The sequence below is a fragment of the Lissotriton helveticus genome, chromosome 6 (genome assembly GCF_964261635.1).
Source record: "Lissotriton helveticus chromosome 6, aLisHel1.1, whole genome shotgun sequence".
NCBI classification, from domain to species: Eukaryota; Metazoa; Chordata; class Amphibia; order Caudata; family Salamandridae; genus Lissotriton; species Lissotriton helveticus.
In genome coordinates this window covers 1,182,336,947-1,182,354,683 of record NC_136067.1, presented here as the reverse complement: position 1 = coordinate 1,182,354,683, position 17,737 = coordinate 1,182,336,947, and the positions used below count along the sequence as shown (strand labels likewise).

Sequence of the window (17,737 nt, the reverse complement as noted above, 5' to 3'; positions counted from 1 at the left end):
GGGCAGTCTCAGGCCCCGGGCCGCGGCGGTGGAACACAGCAGGGTTACCTCACGGCAGGGGCGCTCACAGCCAGGAGTTTTTAGGCCACAAAAGCGGGGGCTAAGGAGAACGATCTCGGCCTCGGTAACTCCTAAGCACTCACCTGGACTTCTTCCCTTGTGCCGTCAATGCCGGCCCAGATTCGGGGGCGTTCCCGAGAACAGGCTTTCGGCTGATGTAGCCAAAAGGGAAAAATTCTCGGGAACGCCCCCGAATCTGGTCCGAGATTGACGGACAGAGCCTTCTCCCAATGGCTAGACTCCATTTATGGAGCTAGCCAATGGGAGGAGGGGGTGGATACCCGACCCCACAGAGAAAAACATAAGATTTTGCTAGCGCATGCGTACTTCGTACGCATTGGCTAGGCAAAACCTAAAAATGGACCGCTTGTGCCAGGGCACAAAACAGAGCCCGATAGAGACCCGTTTTGAGGCCCCCTGGAAAAAACTGTTGGTGTTCAGAGCCGGCCCACTTAAAGCCCTGGCTCCCCCATTCCTACCATGGCACTTCAGGGCTCTGAATCATACACAACTCGAACTTCGCTCTTGTTGTCTATTTGGTGTCACCTTGAACCCCTCAGTGAAAAACATCACTTTAATTTACTGGTACCTGTTGGACAGGCCTCGTAGCCGGGCCGTCACCCCCTACGCACAACAGGGCCCGGACCCCGGCTCTCCCTGAATCCCCAGCAAGAGCCACCCCGGCAACCCTCCGAGGTAATCCACAGCCCGGCCACACCGGGACTCCAGCTCCTGAACCCTCCCGTACCGGCTGGCCGGGTCCCCGTCAGCCCCATGGCCCCGGCCCGGCAGCCATCTTTGGACACTGCAACACGAGGCCACGTGGCCTCGACTCGACCCCAACCATGGGCCTGGCCCGGCCCCGACATCGAGGCACCAACCTCCACCCAGGAGGTAAAGAGACCACTTGGCAGGTCAATGGAAGAAGAGGGCGTCAACGGCTCTCCTCCGCTGGGTGTCGATCACCCCCGGCCTCCCTGGGCGCTGGCTCCTGGACCCCCTCCTTCCGGACCTCCCGACCTCAAGGCGCGAGGGTCCGGACATCAAAGGGAACCAGACCTATAACTGGGGAAGCCCCAGACCAGGAGGGCAGTTGTATCCTGGAGTCGAGAGACACCGAGAAGAACCCACCCTTGGCGGACTGCTGGCGCTGCCGCAGCCCTGCTCTGTGAACCCTTCGTCTTGGCCTGCTGGCGCTGCCGCGGCCCTCTGCAACGTGAACCATTATCTTGGCCTGCTGGCGCTGCCGCGGCCCTCTGCAACGTGAACCATTATCTTGGCCTGCTGGCGCTGCCGCGGCCCTCTGCAACGTGAACCATCATCTTGGCCTGCTGGCGCTGCCGCGGCCCTCTGCAACGTGAGCCATCATTTTGGCCTGCTGGCGCTGCCGCGGCCCTCTGTAACTTGAACCATCATCTTGGCCTGCCGGCGCTGCCGCGGCCCTACGCCAATTGAACCATCGCCTCGGCCTGCCGGCGCTGCCGCGGCCCGACCCCGCAGACTCCTAAGCTCGAGGATTGTGAGCTTCCCTCCTGCCACCTCCTGTACCGATCCGGTACCAAGACTGTCCCGCTACCCCCTTTCCCTACAGAGACTAGAATTGAGAGGACCCTCGAGTCCTGAATCTCCTGTACCGCTGATAACCTTGCCGCAAGAACTATATATAAAGAGTGTTGATCTCATCCTTGTGTGGTGTCTATCTGTGGGGAGGGAAGTGACTTGTCTGTACGATCGCCGGAGACGGCCCTCATCGGAGGCCTCTCCCCCAGTATTCGGCCGACGCTCTGGGTTCCCGTCTAACAGTACTCATCTATAATTCTATATATTACCACTGGTGATATTTATACTCATGATTTCAAAATGTTTTTGAAGATTTTGTTGTCACTTCACTTACCAGTCAGACCTCTGATCATTTTTCCATGCACAACATAATAGAAGCATAATATAAATAAGTGTTACCTCTTTTAAATGAATTGCATTTGCCATTCTCAATATGTTTATATGATGACCCTGCAGGGAACTGTGGATCAGTGTTTATGCAGTTATATGTCCATTCCAGGGAAAGTTATGAACAAGCGATTTACGAAATGGGAGAAACTGCCCCAGTTCATGGAGACATGTCTGGAAGTGCCAGGAATGGCAAAAACGTTCGGCCTCTTGCTGCTTACGATGGGGCACAGGTCCACGCAGTGGCGTAGCTATGGGGAGGGGGGGTGTTGCTGGCGATCGAATTCTGCGTTTGACGCCCCACGCGGCTGGAGGTAATACCCCAAAACTAATGCCGCCTGGGGCGAACAGTCCCCTCGACCCCACCACACCCTCCCTCCTCCCCCCCCCCTCCCGTGCTATGCCACTGGGTCACTGCTGTGGAAACAAAAGTTCTTTAACCCAATGACAAACTACACAATATGCCAGTGAATGATTTGAACCGCGCAATAATTGTCCCTTGTCCTCTTAAAATAGGGAGTGTGGCCCATAGAGTTGTGCGGGGCACCAGAGCTGGGAGGGCTTTTCCTTAATTTCACAATCCCACTTCCTTCGACTCTTTGAGCCGCAAATGCCAAGATTCTCCGCTGTGAAGTCTAAAAATGTCCCGGGCTCGAATCTGTTTACAGGGAACACTGGCAGATCTAAAGTTACAGAGCACGGGGGCTGGATAGAGGAGGATTCCAAGCCATCCTATGTGCAGCTTACATAACATGTGACCCAGCTGGCGCGCATGATGTTAAAGCTGGAGCGTTCATAGATTTGGGGATGTTGTGATGTTGACAGAGCCTCCCGAAGTGCCGCCTGACTAAACAAGCATTTTGTTGTCGCGTCCTTTTCTCAGGAACCATCTGAAGGCTGAAGGTGCTGGGCGCGTTTTCTAATTACGTCATTTTACATCGTGCTGCAGGACTCAATAATACACTGCCGTGCTGGAAGCGGTCCCTACATGCCCAAAAGGTATGTTTTTATTCCTTTACAGAAAAAGTATTTATCCTTGTTGCATTAGCTGAGGGGCGTGCGTATCTGTTTCGACCCCTGTAAACAATGCTATAGGTGTGATGGGTTGGGGAGGAAAGAGGGCTGGGTTTGGGCGTACATTGCGTGCCTCGAAGTAAATAGACGTGCCAGTGGCTGGGCTCCCATCTCGTAATAACGCCTCAGCTGTTCGGGCAGTGTTTTCAAACACCGCCGTGATTTATTAACGAGGCCTGAGCTGACAGCGCTGTCCTGCCGCCCTCATGCCAGTTGATCCTTTCCAGGCGCCAGGTTGGGGCAGGCAGGCAGGGGGCGAGGAGCTGACTGGGATATTCCCGAGCACGGATTTAAAATAAGCGCTACCAGTTGGGACGAAGGGTGCACATTCAGTGTCCTGTTAAAAGGTACTATTTTACAATCGCCCCTTGGCCTGTTTTGTTAAAGGAACGCGGAGACACAAGGAAACGCACATAAAAATGTAATGGCCCAAACTAAATTTACCAGCTCCTTTCCTTACGTCACAGGCAGATTATATTTAGAATCTGCCCTAACCCTGTCAGAGGCTCGCTTCGTTCGGCATCGTTTACATTTTTCCGAAAGGGGAAGAAACGATAAAAATGAGAGGTTGGCCGATTTGTTTTGGGGCCTGTGCAGTGGGTACGGGAGTTAGTTGGGAAGGAGCAGAAGATGGGAGAGCAGCAGCAATTGTTGTGTTTTACTCAAACGTGGAACCTACTCGGATTGCCTGACCTTGCCGGGGGCGCTTCGAGAGCGTCAGGGCAGCGGCAGCAGGGAAGGGACTGATCAGCGCAGAGGAAAGTCATGGCTGGCTTTGTGTGAGAAATGTTGTGACTTCAAGCGCCACCGAATCAGAGGAGTCTATTTGTCGGCCGTTCCCACCTGCCTCGCTTTTCCCCGAAATGTGGAATTCTGTCGGGAGCGGTTCGGGGAGCTCCCAGGGCACTGGGTGCACAGCCACCATCCGCAGCCGGGACCATTCCCCGGGCGCCCCAAGGGAGAGAGTCGGTGAACGAGCCAGGGAGAGGAGCCGCAGTCCTGTGAGGAATGCACCCTGCGGGGCAACTGAAGCAAACCCCCACGGGGACCAGGTCATTGGATTCAACAGTGGTAAATACGAACTTCAACACCAACACCTGCGCCTGAGGAGGAAATTTGAGGAGCGCAAAAAAAGATATGAACAGGAAAAAGAAGCGTGGGTGAAAGAGAAAGAAGCGCTCCTGAGAGAAGTCCTGGAAATGCAAGTAAATGCCGCATTTTACCATTGCCCACCTCTCCGTCGCCAGGCTTCACTTCACATACTAGCTTCAGCTAAAGGGACCCTGGGCACATTGGTGAACGAGGTCACAAATAGCAACATTAAGAGATTCGTTAAATATTAGGAACACCAGTGCTTTAAATTGGCCGGTACTGCCCGGTACGGAGTACCGGCACTTTTTTGTTTTGAGAGGGAGAGTACCGGCACTTCTAAGAAACAAGCAGGTAATCTGCTATGAAGTACCTGAACTTCTAGGTTTCCATTTCAAGCACTGAGCAGCACCTCAGTCTCTTTGCAGAGGTAATTTATGGAGTCATGGTTTTCAGGGGCATTATCACACACTGATCCTGGGATGGTAACTGTATGCACTTTATAAACGTGTTCGATAAGTTACAGACATATCAATGTGAGATGCCTGGGCTCCAAAGGGGGCTTAAATAATAGTAAAAATAGGCAATGCAATTGTAGTTCCAACTTGTTTTTTTGGGGGGGGGGGGGGGCGCGGTGCCGTGTATGTTGAAGCATTCTTTAAGGTGGGCTTATAAGAGAACCAACATATTCTGCCCATGGAACAAATGAGCTACTGGATATAATCATAACAGCTGAAATTAAGTAGCGAGAACACAGAGCCTGACCTCAGCACACGTAAATGGCAGGCGAGGCATGCTTGTTCTCTTCAGTGACATTCAGTATACAACAGCTCTCTAAGTGAACATTTTAAGATTCAGCAGCACAGCTGTGGCGCAAGAGAAAGTAGAGTGTGGAGCAGTGGAAAAGGCGGTTGGGGGAGGGGGGGGCGGTTGCAGTGAGGTGGGGGCGGTATAAAGCTCCCCAGCGTTGGCTGCCTTCTATAGTAAGCCCGATATCTGGCCGCTCACTTGAATTGGCACCGAATCTGATCTGCGCGCAGTCGTGTTCTCATAACTTGCCCCCTCTGATGCGAGACCTCCTCTCCCGTTTCAGGCAGGTGAAAACCGGAGAATCTTGTTAGATTTGAAATCTCTTCTGCAAGTCGTCCAGATCCAGCTGAGGAAGGAGGAGAGGAAGCACAGCAGCGCGCAGCTGCAGTACGCCAAGGACCGGTGTGCCTGGGAGCTTGAAAGAGCAGAGCTGAAGTACTACATCGCTCAGGTAAAGACGTGCCTTGTGTTATTATCAGTGCTTGAAGTGGAAAAATAAAAGTGCAGGTACTCTGTAGCAGAGTACCTGCTTGTTTCTGAGTAGTGCCGCTACTCTCCAATTAAAGGTATTGCATTTCTCTTGAGAAGTGCCAGTACTCTCCTCCTCAAAATAAAAAAGTGCCGGTACTCCGTACCGGACAGTACCGGCCCATTTAAAGCACTGGTTATTATTCTGCTTTGAGAGAAACAGGGACGGGTTCAGTTCCTGTGGAGGAGGCCTGCAGCACGAGGAACTGCCGGCACTTTCGGGGGGGTCACAGGAGGGCATGGCCATTTCTAGCTTTCTACGCCCCATCCACAATTGTAGCTTGAAAAACATGTCAATGTATCTAAATCTGAGTTCCACTATGTCCTGGGGCCAGGGCCAAATAACTCCCCCCCACCCCCCTCCCCTTCCAGGGCTTTCTTCGCCAGGGAAGCCGGTCCTTGTAGGTTTATTTTGCTGCTATCCTCACTGGTTACATTATTGCTAGTATGGTTGGTGGGAGGGTTGGGATTGAGGGGAGAGAAGGTGTGTACCGCAACCATTGGACCTCAGTTGACCATGTTGCTCCTTTGTACATGAAACCGTTTCCCAATTGAGTGTAAGCTCAGCTTGTGACGCTCGATCAGGGCAGGCACTGAAAGGCAGTCTTGATGAAAAGGCAGCAGCTGTGTCGCACACATTTGGACCCCCCACAGTTATGCAATAAAAAAATAACCCGTTACACAGGCATACCAGTAGACATCAGTGGGTAATGGAAATTATAGGATTGTCCGCACGATCAATATATATATATATATATATATATATATATATATATATATATATACACGTTTAGATGGAAAAAAAAACATACATTCAGCAGTTATAGTTAGCAGCTCTAAATATAACTTGCACCCCCGCTTATGACCTAATATATGACATCACTGATGACATGTTCTATGGCATCATTGATGACTTCACTGATGACATCATCCAATAAGTTCACAAGTTTGGTTTTATAGGTTACATATGGCAGATAAGTACCATATTACATTTCTACATAATTTTGTGCAACCTGTGTCCAGCTAATGGGTGTAAGTGTTTACAAAACGCATGTGCACCTAATGCGGCACAGGTGTGTAGAGGTATTCAACACATTATAAATCTTTGTATTGAAGACTAATTCTGTCTGCAGGTGACAGCTGACATGTTTTCATTATGTTCCACACACCTTTTTTGGTACTGCAAAAAAAGTTTCCAGCAGGGCAAAGATTCTATATACTACATACTAAGTATTGTAAGCAGCGTTAAGGTATTGGACAGAATTGTCTCAGAATGACAATTTCCAATTGACACAGAAGACTGTATGCAACAGGAGCTAACCTGTGTACATGTGTTTCTTTTGCTTCAGAAGAAGGGCTATCTGTAATGTTTTCACCACAGTATGAAGGCTGTGGGTAGTATGCTCTTTAGAACCTTCAGATCTTGGTTATTTTAAGTGAATAGTCACTCTTTGGATAAGTTCTGCATTGAGTGTACTCTGTTCTTAGTACATACTTTTAATACTCTGTGGTGTATTTCTCGTGAGAGTTTTACTGTCTGCAAACAGTGTGGTACAGAGTAAAATCTCTCCATAGAGTAAACAGTGTAAACAGTTACCACTTTTCTACTCATATACACTTAATTTCTCAATGAAGGTTCAGTGCCTGTCAGGGGTTTGATACCGGTAAAGACCGTCCATAGTAGGGAATTAGTTAAGTAACAGGGCTTGAGTATCTGAAGGAACTTAGTTTTCCCTGAACAGTTGTATACAGTTTGAACACCATGTGCACTATAGGTTACCATTTTATCTGTGGTTCAAAGTCAACATTAATTCGGCTGCCTATGAAGTGTATTCTATAGAGTCAAAGTTGCAAATAACCCACAAGGAGCATGAGCAGGGAGCAGGCCAGCACACTTGTTTCCTCAGCAAAATGGCAGTCTCTCCAGCAGCCAAGCAGGTCAGCACAACACAGCACATTCCAAGTGGTGGTCTTCCTGGCAGCACAGCAATCTTTGGGTGCTGTATGAAGAGCCAGTAGTGTGTGGGTACTCAAGCAGTGCCTAAAATCATGGGGTCAGAGCCCCTGTACTTATATTCAACATGTCTTTGATCTGGAGTCAAGATCCTACAAACTTTAGAAGTGCAATATGGGGTCATATAATCCCCAGCCCTGGCTGCAGACACACTACAGGGGGGCAGAGACAGCATTGTGAAAGGCAGGCACAGCTCTATTCGGGTGTCAGTGACAACTCCTCCCACCACGCTAGCTCAGAGAGAACCATCAGGATATGCGGGGCACAGCTCAGCTCTCCCTTTGTGACTGTCAAGAGTAAATGCCATGACAGGGAGGAGTGGTGGGCACTTAGAAGTGCATGTGTCTGTTTGGTCGGCTGTCTTAGGCCGGCCAAACAGACATGCGCACTTCTATTTCTTCAACCTAGATGTGTTGCACAGCTGGGTTGGAGAAAAGTCGCAGGCTCCCAGGCACTGTCTGTGCGGCCCGCTCAGACCAATCCCGGCACTACTCATAGCATGAGAGACGCGCATGGACTGGATGGGGAGCCTGTTTCTTTCTCAAAGACTACTGGTAGAGAAGCAGTGAGGCGGCCGTCGGAGGCAGCGAAAGGTACGTTTTAAAAATTCTTTTTTTCCACTAAATTCCCACCCATCCCTCGCCTCCTCGTTTTCATTTTGTGACAGCCGCCACTGCTTCCATCACAGGCCAATGCTCCAGGGATGGGCCATGGGCGTTCTAACCAGGGACGCAAGGGGAAACAGCAGCAACTTGTTTTGGTTGAGCCAGAGGCCGGAGAGGTCTTCAAACTCATCCATAGCCATAGCAATATAGGCAAAGCAACGCGAGGGGAGGTGAAATAGAATAGTGCATCGTTCGCATACAGCGATATAATGTGGCAGACATCCCCTAGGCATATTCCTCAATTCCGCAGCTCCTGGCATGGCCATTCCGCGAGGAGTTCCATTGCAAGCGTGGATAGGAGTGGTGAAAGAGGGCAGCCTTGTCGCACCTCTCGTTCCAAGTTCCACGTGTCTAATCGGCTGCATCCTGGGCACACTGCAGCACTGGGTTCAATGTATAACAGCGGGACACACCCGCAAAGGTGAGGGCCAAAGCCCATGACTCTCAGCACCTCAAGGAAGTAACCCTATTCTACTGTGTCAAAGGCTTTTTTTTTTAGGTCAATAGAAACCAATGCTAGATCTTCATCATGATGTTCGACTTTGTGGAGGAAGTGGGCTAAGGGTCTCAAGTTCATTCTGGGATTTTGGCCAGGTATACACTTGCACTGGTCCTTATATACCAGTTGAAACATGTGGGTAGCCATTCCGTTTGCAAATAATTTACAAAGTACCTTTATATCCGAGTTAATCATCGTGAGAGGCCGTAAACAGCGGGGTCAGCCTTGTTGCCTCCTGGTTTAAGGAGCATACATACAACTCCCTCCCTCGTAGATGGTGGCAGTATCCCTCTATCGCATGCCTCAAGGAAAACTTCCAAGAGTCCCTGCATAGTTTTGGCTGTGAGCGCCTGATAGCATTTGGGTGGGTAGCGGTCTCCTCCCAGTGCCTTAGCTCACAGGAGTATACTCAATGCGGATCTAAATCTCTTCAAAGTCTGTTCGAGCATCTAAGGCCTCAGCTGTCAACAGTTCGAGCAAGGGGATATTCAGGGTCTTTAAGAATGTTGTGTATCAGTATTGAAATATTATGTGAAGGGGTCCTATGTAAGACTGTGTGCAAAGATGAGATACTTTATTTAACCCTATTTGTGACAATAGTGTTGCACCATAATAGCTATTAGAACATTGGAATGTTGGAAGCTCCAATGAAAACAATGGAGTGCTCTGGGCTTATAATGGCTGGTATAATCCTGGAGCTCCTACATTCCAATGTTTCTTTGTTCACAGCTCTGGCTATGAACAAAGGCTTCAAGGAGCCTAAGAGGATTCCAATCCCCTCACGCTCCCTTAAGACTTTGTTCTTTTTTGTTAGAAAATTCTACCCTCTAGTGGCAGAATGTTCTAATAGCCTTATAGCCCTTCGTAGCTGGGCTATACCGGCTATTAAAGTCCCTCTCCCTTGTTAAAGGCCCGGGCCTTTAATAGCCGGTATAGCACTCTACGGCAGGCTATACGGAATGTTGGGAGATCCATTGAAGACAATGGAGTGCTTCGGGCTTATAATGGCTGGTATAAGCCTGGAGCTCCAACATTCCAATCTTTCTTTGTTCACAGCTCTGGCTGTGAACAAAGTCTTCAGGGAGCTTGAGGGATTCCAATCCCTTCACGCTCCCATAAAGCTTTGTTTTTTTTGTTAGAACATTCTGCCCTCTAGTGGCAGAATATTCTAATAGCCTTATAGCCCTTCGTAGCTGGGCTATACCGGCTATTAAAGTCCCTCTCCCTTGTTAAAGGCCCTCGCCTTCGGCTCTGGCCTTTAACGCTGGAGAGGGCCTTTAATAGCCGGTATAGCCCTCTACGGCGGGCTATACGGCTATATTAAAACATTGGAATGTTGAGAGCCCAATTGAAGACAATGGAGTAGCTCTGGGCTCATAATAGCAGATATAAGCCTTCTGCTCCAACATTTCCCTATGTTTGTCTTTCTGTTTCTCCCTTTTTCATTCAGAACATTCTTCCCTTAGTAGGTGGAATTTTCTAATAGCCTTATAGCCATTTTGCCTCAGGCTATTCCGGTTGATAAAGGCCTTCTCCCTCATGATAAGCCCTTTCCTGCGGCTCAGGCCTCTAACTCAGATACAGGGTCTGTAACAAGTGGTATAGGTCTCGGCAGTGGGCTATAAGGCTGTACTATAGGCCCATCCTGCCTTGAAATTATATCAAAGCGGCCATGGAAGGAGCATCTTTCTTCTAAAAAGGCACAGAAAAGTAACCTGACAATGGGCCTTGTGGGGATTCAGTCTACCTAAACAAGGAGTTTGTTTACAAACATACCCTTTGGTTGACACACATTAGTCTAGTTATTTCCCCTGAAACACTTAATGTCTTAAGCATCTTTAATATCTAGATGGGAGGACAATGCAAACCATGGGAATACATATTAGAAATCACAAAACTATTGCCACAACACATTAAGTAGCAAAACATTTAAAATGTTGGACAAACATTTACTTTTAGTTGCTTTCAGAAAGGAGTTACCTTCAATGTTGATTTCCCCTGTGCTTATCTTAGAACCACCCTTTTTTGGCAGGAGTCTCTTCTTTATGATAGATACATGTTCACCTGCTCGGTATTTGAAAATCCTTTGCTTTGGGACTGTCTGACTTACCACAGGGAATATGTAAGGCATTAATGTCTCTGACAGTCTCCATTGCATGAGTAATCCTCGCCCAAGTTTGGAACTGTGTATCCATTCATGAAGTGCCTTACTAATCACACAGACAGAATTTTGTAGATTCAGTTTGAATAGAAATCTAGAAACATTTACGAACCAGAAATGATTTGGTACTTTTTTAAGTAGAGGGCACGTTATCTAATATTGATCTTTCCCTTGACATTTTAACTTTATAGCAAATCACTGAAATATTACTTCATGTGAGACTATGTGTTGTCAACTGTATTTGAAGATGAATGACAACAATGTGAACAAATAGGCTTTTTTTTTTTTTCGCGTTTCACTACACGCCTGAGTGAGTGGGGGTAGGTTACGAATGGCGCAGACACTCCGTCGCTAAGGGTACTATCTCCAGCGCACGCCCCACCTGAAACAGCCGCGCTGACCGAGACAGCATTGGCAATGGTCTGACGGTGTGACAGTACTTTTGGCTAACTCCGGTCATAGACCAACCAGGTTGTATAAACCATACTCCTGAGCTCACCTTAGGGCACTTGATAAGTATATGAGCACTTTCTGGTCCTGAAGAATTGCCTTTTATGGGCATGAAACATGTTGACCATGTCGGAGGGTTGAAATGAGGCCATACTAATGGTTACCCTGGGCCTCTATACCCCTCTTTGCACTTTTTAACAAAGTGGCTAGCCACACCAATAAAGGTCTCTTAGTGGACTATCCAACTTTTTTTAAACCCACATTTTGCTCACTACTTCACCTGTTTTTGTACCTCACACACCAGTAAATCACGGCAAGGAACAAAAGATCTCCGTCAGAGAGTAACACACGTTGTTACCCGTCAAGCATTGCAGCGCCGGCTTGACGCAGGAGCAGGAAGCCGATGATGCAAACAACATCACAAAGGGCTGAATGAGACATGTCATCCAGTCCTGTAGTTGTATGAGGTTTCTTAGTTCCGACAAGGGACCTGTTGGCTTCCCATACCTCCTTTCCCTCCACTATCCCCACTGAGAGAGAGACTCCGTTACAGGCTTTAATCTAGGGGAACTTTGTACAACCTCTCTTGTTACACAAACAAATAGGCTTTTCCCATAATTTTCTGAATCTTTCTTGGTCCCAATCCTAACCAGAAAACACCTTAAAGACACTTCAGTTCACATATCTCTGATATATATATGTGTTTTCATTGGTTGGTTTATTATTCAGTCCACCCATCCATTCATTCCTTCATTGCTAAAATGGGCAGTCTTACTCCAAAGTGCAATTGAAATAATGGATACCATAAGTAAATGTACATCAAGTCTACACAGGGAGCATTCACCATGGGACTATGTTGCCGTCTGAGCTTTAATGTTCAGGTAACTATTAGAAAAGCGAAACAATGCAGGAAGAGGGAGGCAGTGAGAGGGCAAACGGTTATAAACCTTAAAGTAGGATTCATGTATGCCTGAAACTGCGATACTCGCTCTGCCATGGACGAACTTGAGCTAGAATTAGCACTGTTGGGGTGTCCTCCGAACACAACGTTTGGTGGGTATAAGAGATAGAAGGTGTAGGACATGCCACCATATAAGTACTGTGGGTGGGTGAAATTACAGTTTTTTCCATGTTGTAATACGCATAAATTGATATAAAAGTGGCACGTATTATGCAAATTACCCATGGGCAGTTGCCAGCATGAAAATGGTACGCAAAATATGACCCTGCATACAAAGTCACTCTAGATAGCTGTCTGGCAGGTAGAGTGAGTGTCAGTGAAAATTGTGCTTCTGGTTTGCCCTCAGAGGAATCATACTGGAATATTGTGGTCAGAATATGGTCTGACTGAAATATTATGGCGTACATATTGCTTTCAAATTGCACAGTATTTTTGTAAACAATATTCAAAGCAAGCTATTTTTGTCAGCCTTTATTTATGTACATGATATTCTGATGTACAACCTCTCTCGGATACAGAAGTCACATGAGGTATCTACTCAATGTTGCTGGGAAATTGTCTGCATGAAAATTATACTCGAGGTATGTCCTTGGTAACAGAATTTGAACAAGACATCTACTCATTATATTGAGAGGTCGTCTGCTTCATATTTTCTATTCAAACCAGTCACCCGCAAACAAAATGTGTGCAAAAAAGAGTAACAAAAAAACACAATTATGCAAAATATGCACAACCCAATACTACTGATAAACACTAAGTAACACCCATGTAAATAAAAACAAAACCACCTGAATTCACTTTTTGTGAAAGAATGTTGTTCCCCGATCACCAAATATAAACTTATTTCCCTTTCAAACTGTTCATGAATTAGGTTTACTTTTGTCATTTCTATTGTATATTTCTAAATGTTACCTTCTTGTCAATGCAACATTTTCCTTTCTTTTGTTTTCTGAAGCTGGAATCAAAGGTCAGCAGGACATGTGAAGATAAGACTACGCCAAACCTTCAGGAAACATTCAAGACAGAGATAGAAGAGCAGAAGCTTTTACTACCAGACACCCACTCTGCAGCCATGGACCTGCATAAGCAACTGGAGAGTACTGAAAGGAACTGGAAAATGGAAAAGATGGAATTGCTAGAACGATTTGACAGTGAGAGGAAGGAATGGGAATGCCAGTGGAAGGTCATGCAGAAGAAGATAGAAGAGGTATGTACAAAAAGTAAACTGCAGATTTAGAGAAGGCACACCTTTGAGGCTGCAGGTTGCTAATCTAGCATAACACAGTTTTAATTTTCACGCTCATCCTGGAGGCGTTCTTGAAGCCATATGCATGGACTACAAATCCTCTGTAACATAACTTAGTATACATCAGATTGACTCTAATGAATTGCCTACTGAACAATGAATGCAATGAAACAATGAAACTACAAGGAATGGGCTAAAAAGCTGTTTGGGAGAGCATCTTAAGAGCATGTCTGTTAATAGACCTGCAGAAATAGTAAAATACTTCAGGCCACATTTGCCTTTCAGAGTCATTCTGAAATATTTTAGAAGATCAACTGAACCAAAGAAATTGCTGAATGTAGCATTACTGTGTATATATATTTAATGGTTTCCTGTAGAGAAAGTACTTTGCCAAAGCCATTGTGCAGCATTCAGGACTCCAAGTTTGAGGACCTGGTGTGATTCCTTCAGGCAGCTGAGATGTTAACATAAGTTAGAAGAATGCCCACCTTGGACCTCAGCGGTAGTTACGGCCTGCAAGTGATCCATGGGTGGCCCCACAACAGTTTCCGTATTTGCAGGTAGCTTCACTCAAGAGCAAACTTCTAAAATATCTTCTAAATAATGGCAGATTGGATTTATTCCCTTCTTGTGGTTTCAAGATATTCCTAAAACAAGAGCCAAGAATTCTTATGATTTTGCCTCCCTACTTCTTAAAATTCACTCTCCTTTGACTAATCAGCCCTACTGAACTTGATCTCTCAGAGTGCCCCAAGCGGGAAATCAAAGAAAAATACTTTAAATTTTTTTCTTGGGGAATTTCTTCCATTGCCTCTTGGACAGTGCATGTTATTTTAAAGGTGCACCTTTGTGCCACTAGAAGGCAGTGGAGAGCTTTGAAGCCTAGACTAATATAGTCAAAAAACGTTATATTCATACAGAGTCTGGCAGCTCGGTTCTGCATCCTCTGCAGCTTTTGAATACATTTCTTTTTTGTCATCCGCATAAATGGAATCACAATGGTCCAGTTGAGGACATAGTTCATCAGTTTAACGGCATGAGCTGTAGGACTTTTGTTGAAGAGCTAATGCTTTGTGTTATTGCTGTAATCTGTTGTCTGAAAGAAAACACAACTGTGGCATGAACCAAAGTCCTTGTGTTTTGACTAAAATGCATAAGGAGAGAGTTTCCTGTTCTCCAGGCCACCGGATAGAGAGTGTGCTCCTCTGAAGCTCAACTTAAAATTAGTTTGACTTGCAATACTTTGTCCCTTAAACTAGTTTGTCTGTAATTGGAAAGAGGAATTATTGCAGATGCTGCTGCTGCTGCATGGATAGGTCTACTTAATCCAGTAAAGTGTGTGTTTCAAGCTTGTAATTTTAAGGCACAAATCTGGTGTGCTACCATGAATCTGGGTATCATCGTTTATAGACATGGACAGCCATATTGCTGTGTGATGATCTGATGTAGTTAATTGTCAACACTGGCACTTATGATGGTCTGACACAAGTTGATAATAAAATCAGAGACTACTTTTGGAAGGAACTTTGGGTTAGTGCGAAGAACCACTTTTTCTCAATGGAGTTGGAAGAATGGTTCTTCTAATGTTAATGCCTGAAGCTCACTGACACATCTTAGTGACCTGATTGCAATTAGGAAAGCAATCTTCCAAGATAGGAACTGCATTGGCTAATTGTGCAATGGTTCAAAAGGTAGACCCATCACTCTTGTTAGAACAATATTAAGGTTCAGTGCAGGTGCAGGTGGAACCTTTGGTGGTATCTCTCTTTTAAGGCCTTCCAAAAAGGCTTTAATTACTGGCCCTCTGAACAATGATAAGAGTTGTCTGTTTTGAAGATATACAGCCACTGCTGCGAGGTGTACGCGTATGGATGTGTATGCAAGGCATGCACGTTGCAGATGCAATAGATACCAAATGATTTGTTGTATAGAAGCATCGAGTGGTTCAATTAGTTGGTTATTGCAAAATATAGCAAACCTTGTTACTTTTCTGTATAGCATGCTCTAGACATGGTTTTTCTTGCTTCATGCAATCTGATGGTAGATTTAGGTATCCACATTCTATGACTTCATGAGCCAAATCGCTAGGTTGAGCTCTTTGGGGTTTGGATGTCTGATTTCTCCATGGTTCTGAGTGAGAAGGTTTGAGGTAAGGTGCTTTTTTTTCCTCAGATGCCATTTTGAATCATGATTGAAACAAATCCTTTGCTATTTCTGAGAAAAGGCCTCTGCTAGGTTGGGTTTTGCTTAACTAATAAATAGCCTGTTCTTATTAGCGCATACCTTTCTGACTAGATAAAGGCATTCTGCCACTTGTCTGGTGACGGACCCAACTGGAACAACCTTGGATTTTGCAACTTTCTGTAAGATATGAGCACTGAGATTGTTTTTTTTTTCTTGTATTCCATTGCTTAGCAGCACCTGCCTGGAAAATTACACTATGGGCGTGTTCTAGCCCAGTTACGAAATGTACATAGTGTATCTTTATGCTTGTCGATTTCAGTCCCTCTGCAGCACTCCTAGCAACTGGTCTATAGATTCACATGCGCCCTCCCTCAGCCTGTGACACCTATGGTTGTTGCAATTGTTACTACTATTCATATTCTGCATGCATGGACATCACTATACTATACTTGTTTAGTCTATTCTCACCCTCATCTAACAGTGGATTCAATGCCCATGCACACTATCACAGAAAGGAAGAATCACCTTACCTCGTGACTGGAAAATACTTCTTGGTAGAAAAACAACTTGCAAACATCTAGACACTAGGTGGCAGGAGTATGCAAAGCATGTGAATCTACAGCTCTACATGCTAAGAACAGATGCTTACAGGTTAAGTAACATAACCCTTCTGTGACGAATGCTGAAGACAAGGAGGAATTCCAGTTTGCCTGTGTGTGTTGGAGAAAAAAGACCTTCCCTTGTGTTGACTGAAACACATTTGAACCCCTTGAAGGTCTGAAGCTCGGTTGGCAATTATATTGGGATATTTTTCCTGAAAACAACTATATAGACTTATGGTAAACTCTTGAAAACACACATAAACAAACAACAAATTAACATTGTTTTCCTATAATACACATTCCAAAAACATAATTTGATCTACATTTGATAGGTAATGCCAATCAACAGATGGGAATTTAGCATTGATCAATAAATCGGAAACAGGGCAACCAACAAACACCTTGCTTTGACAAATATTAGTAAAACAAAAAGTAAGTCTAAGCTGAATAAGCAAGTTAGTTTGACAGTTTCATATGATACACTTACCACAAACATAACTGCCTCTTGGCACTAAGCACCTTGTCATCTGAGGACCAGGAAGTTTAGAAATGGAATATGAAGTCTTTTAGAAGTTTCTGAAATTATAAGCGAGATATTTCCACACTAATGGGCTAGCGGGGGAAGTTTTAGATAAATAAAATGTTGTCAGTTCATACCTTTGCATTGAGGGCAACAAGGTTGATTAGAGCAGCTTAGGATAGAGTTTAACACAGTCTAACCTTGAGTTAATCAATGGTCCTACTACAGTTAAATTAGTGGCAAATGCATTAGGTATTAATTTTATTTTTTACTTTACAGAGTATTATATAGCGCAAACTTGACCCGAAGGTATCGGGTTTTAAAGCGCTTTACATAACGCTAGTTGCGTTACATGAGGACACATTAATTTTTGTTAGGCACTGGCAAATTAAGCGATTGCCCAGAATCACAGGATGTTCAGCGTCATTGTGGAGACTTGATCCCAGTTCCCCAGATTCAAGGTCAACCGCCCTAGCCGTTAGGCCAACTCCTCTCCCCATGTTGTGTTATGTTATTTATTATAAGCGCACGACTCACACCCCAAGGTGTATCTCGTGCTTGGCAACCAAAAAGACAAGTGCAAAAACAGGTTAAAGCAACCATGTTTTTATGAGTTTTTTTAAATGTACACAAATCTTGACACATCCTTATTTGCAGGAGGAGCTTGTTCCAATAGAGAGGAGTGCATGTATTCATGCCAAACCACAAATATACTGTAGAAGTAGATATCAAAATTAATTTTGCTTGGTTAGGGTCAGTATTATATTTAACATAATTAATATAAATTAATTTATTTATTAAAATATGTGTTAATAGCTGTTTGGATTGCACATATTCCTAATTAATAATGGTAATATTAGCAGCAACTTCTATAACCCTTATGCAGTATCCATTGCACTGGCACACATTTTACTCTCTCTAAATGTA

At 45.4% G+C, this 17,737-nt stretch overlaps 2 protein-coding genes across 3 annotated transcripts in view; both read left to right on the top strand.

Moving 5' to 3' along the window:
* Positions 1-5,395, top strand: part of MTCL3 (MTCL family member 3) — a 275,713-nt gene extending 270,318 nt beyond the window's left edge. For both annotated transcript variants that reach the window (XM_078648897.1, XM_078648898.1), the window contains exons 7-8: positions 2,891-3,006; positions 5,264-5,395. The gene's annotated coding sequence lies outside the window, so the exon portion shown is untranslated. The remainder of the gene's footprint in view (positions 1-2,890; positions 3,007-5,263) is intronic.
* Positions 5,301-17,737, top strand: part of KIAA0408 (KIAA0408 ortholog) — a 113,214-nt gene continuing 100,777 nt past the window's right edge. The window contains exons 1-2 of the mRNA XM_078648899.1: positions 5,301-5,431; positions 13,214-13,465. Of these exons, the coding sequence (XP_078505025.1) occupies positions 13,331-13,465 (135 nt within the window). The 5' untranslated portion in view covers positions 5,301-5,431; positions 13,214-13,330. The remainder of the gene's footprint in view (positions 5,432-13,213; positions 13,466-17,737) is intronic.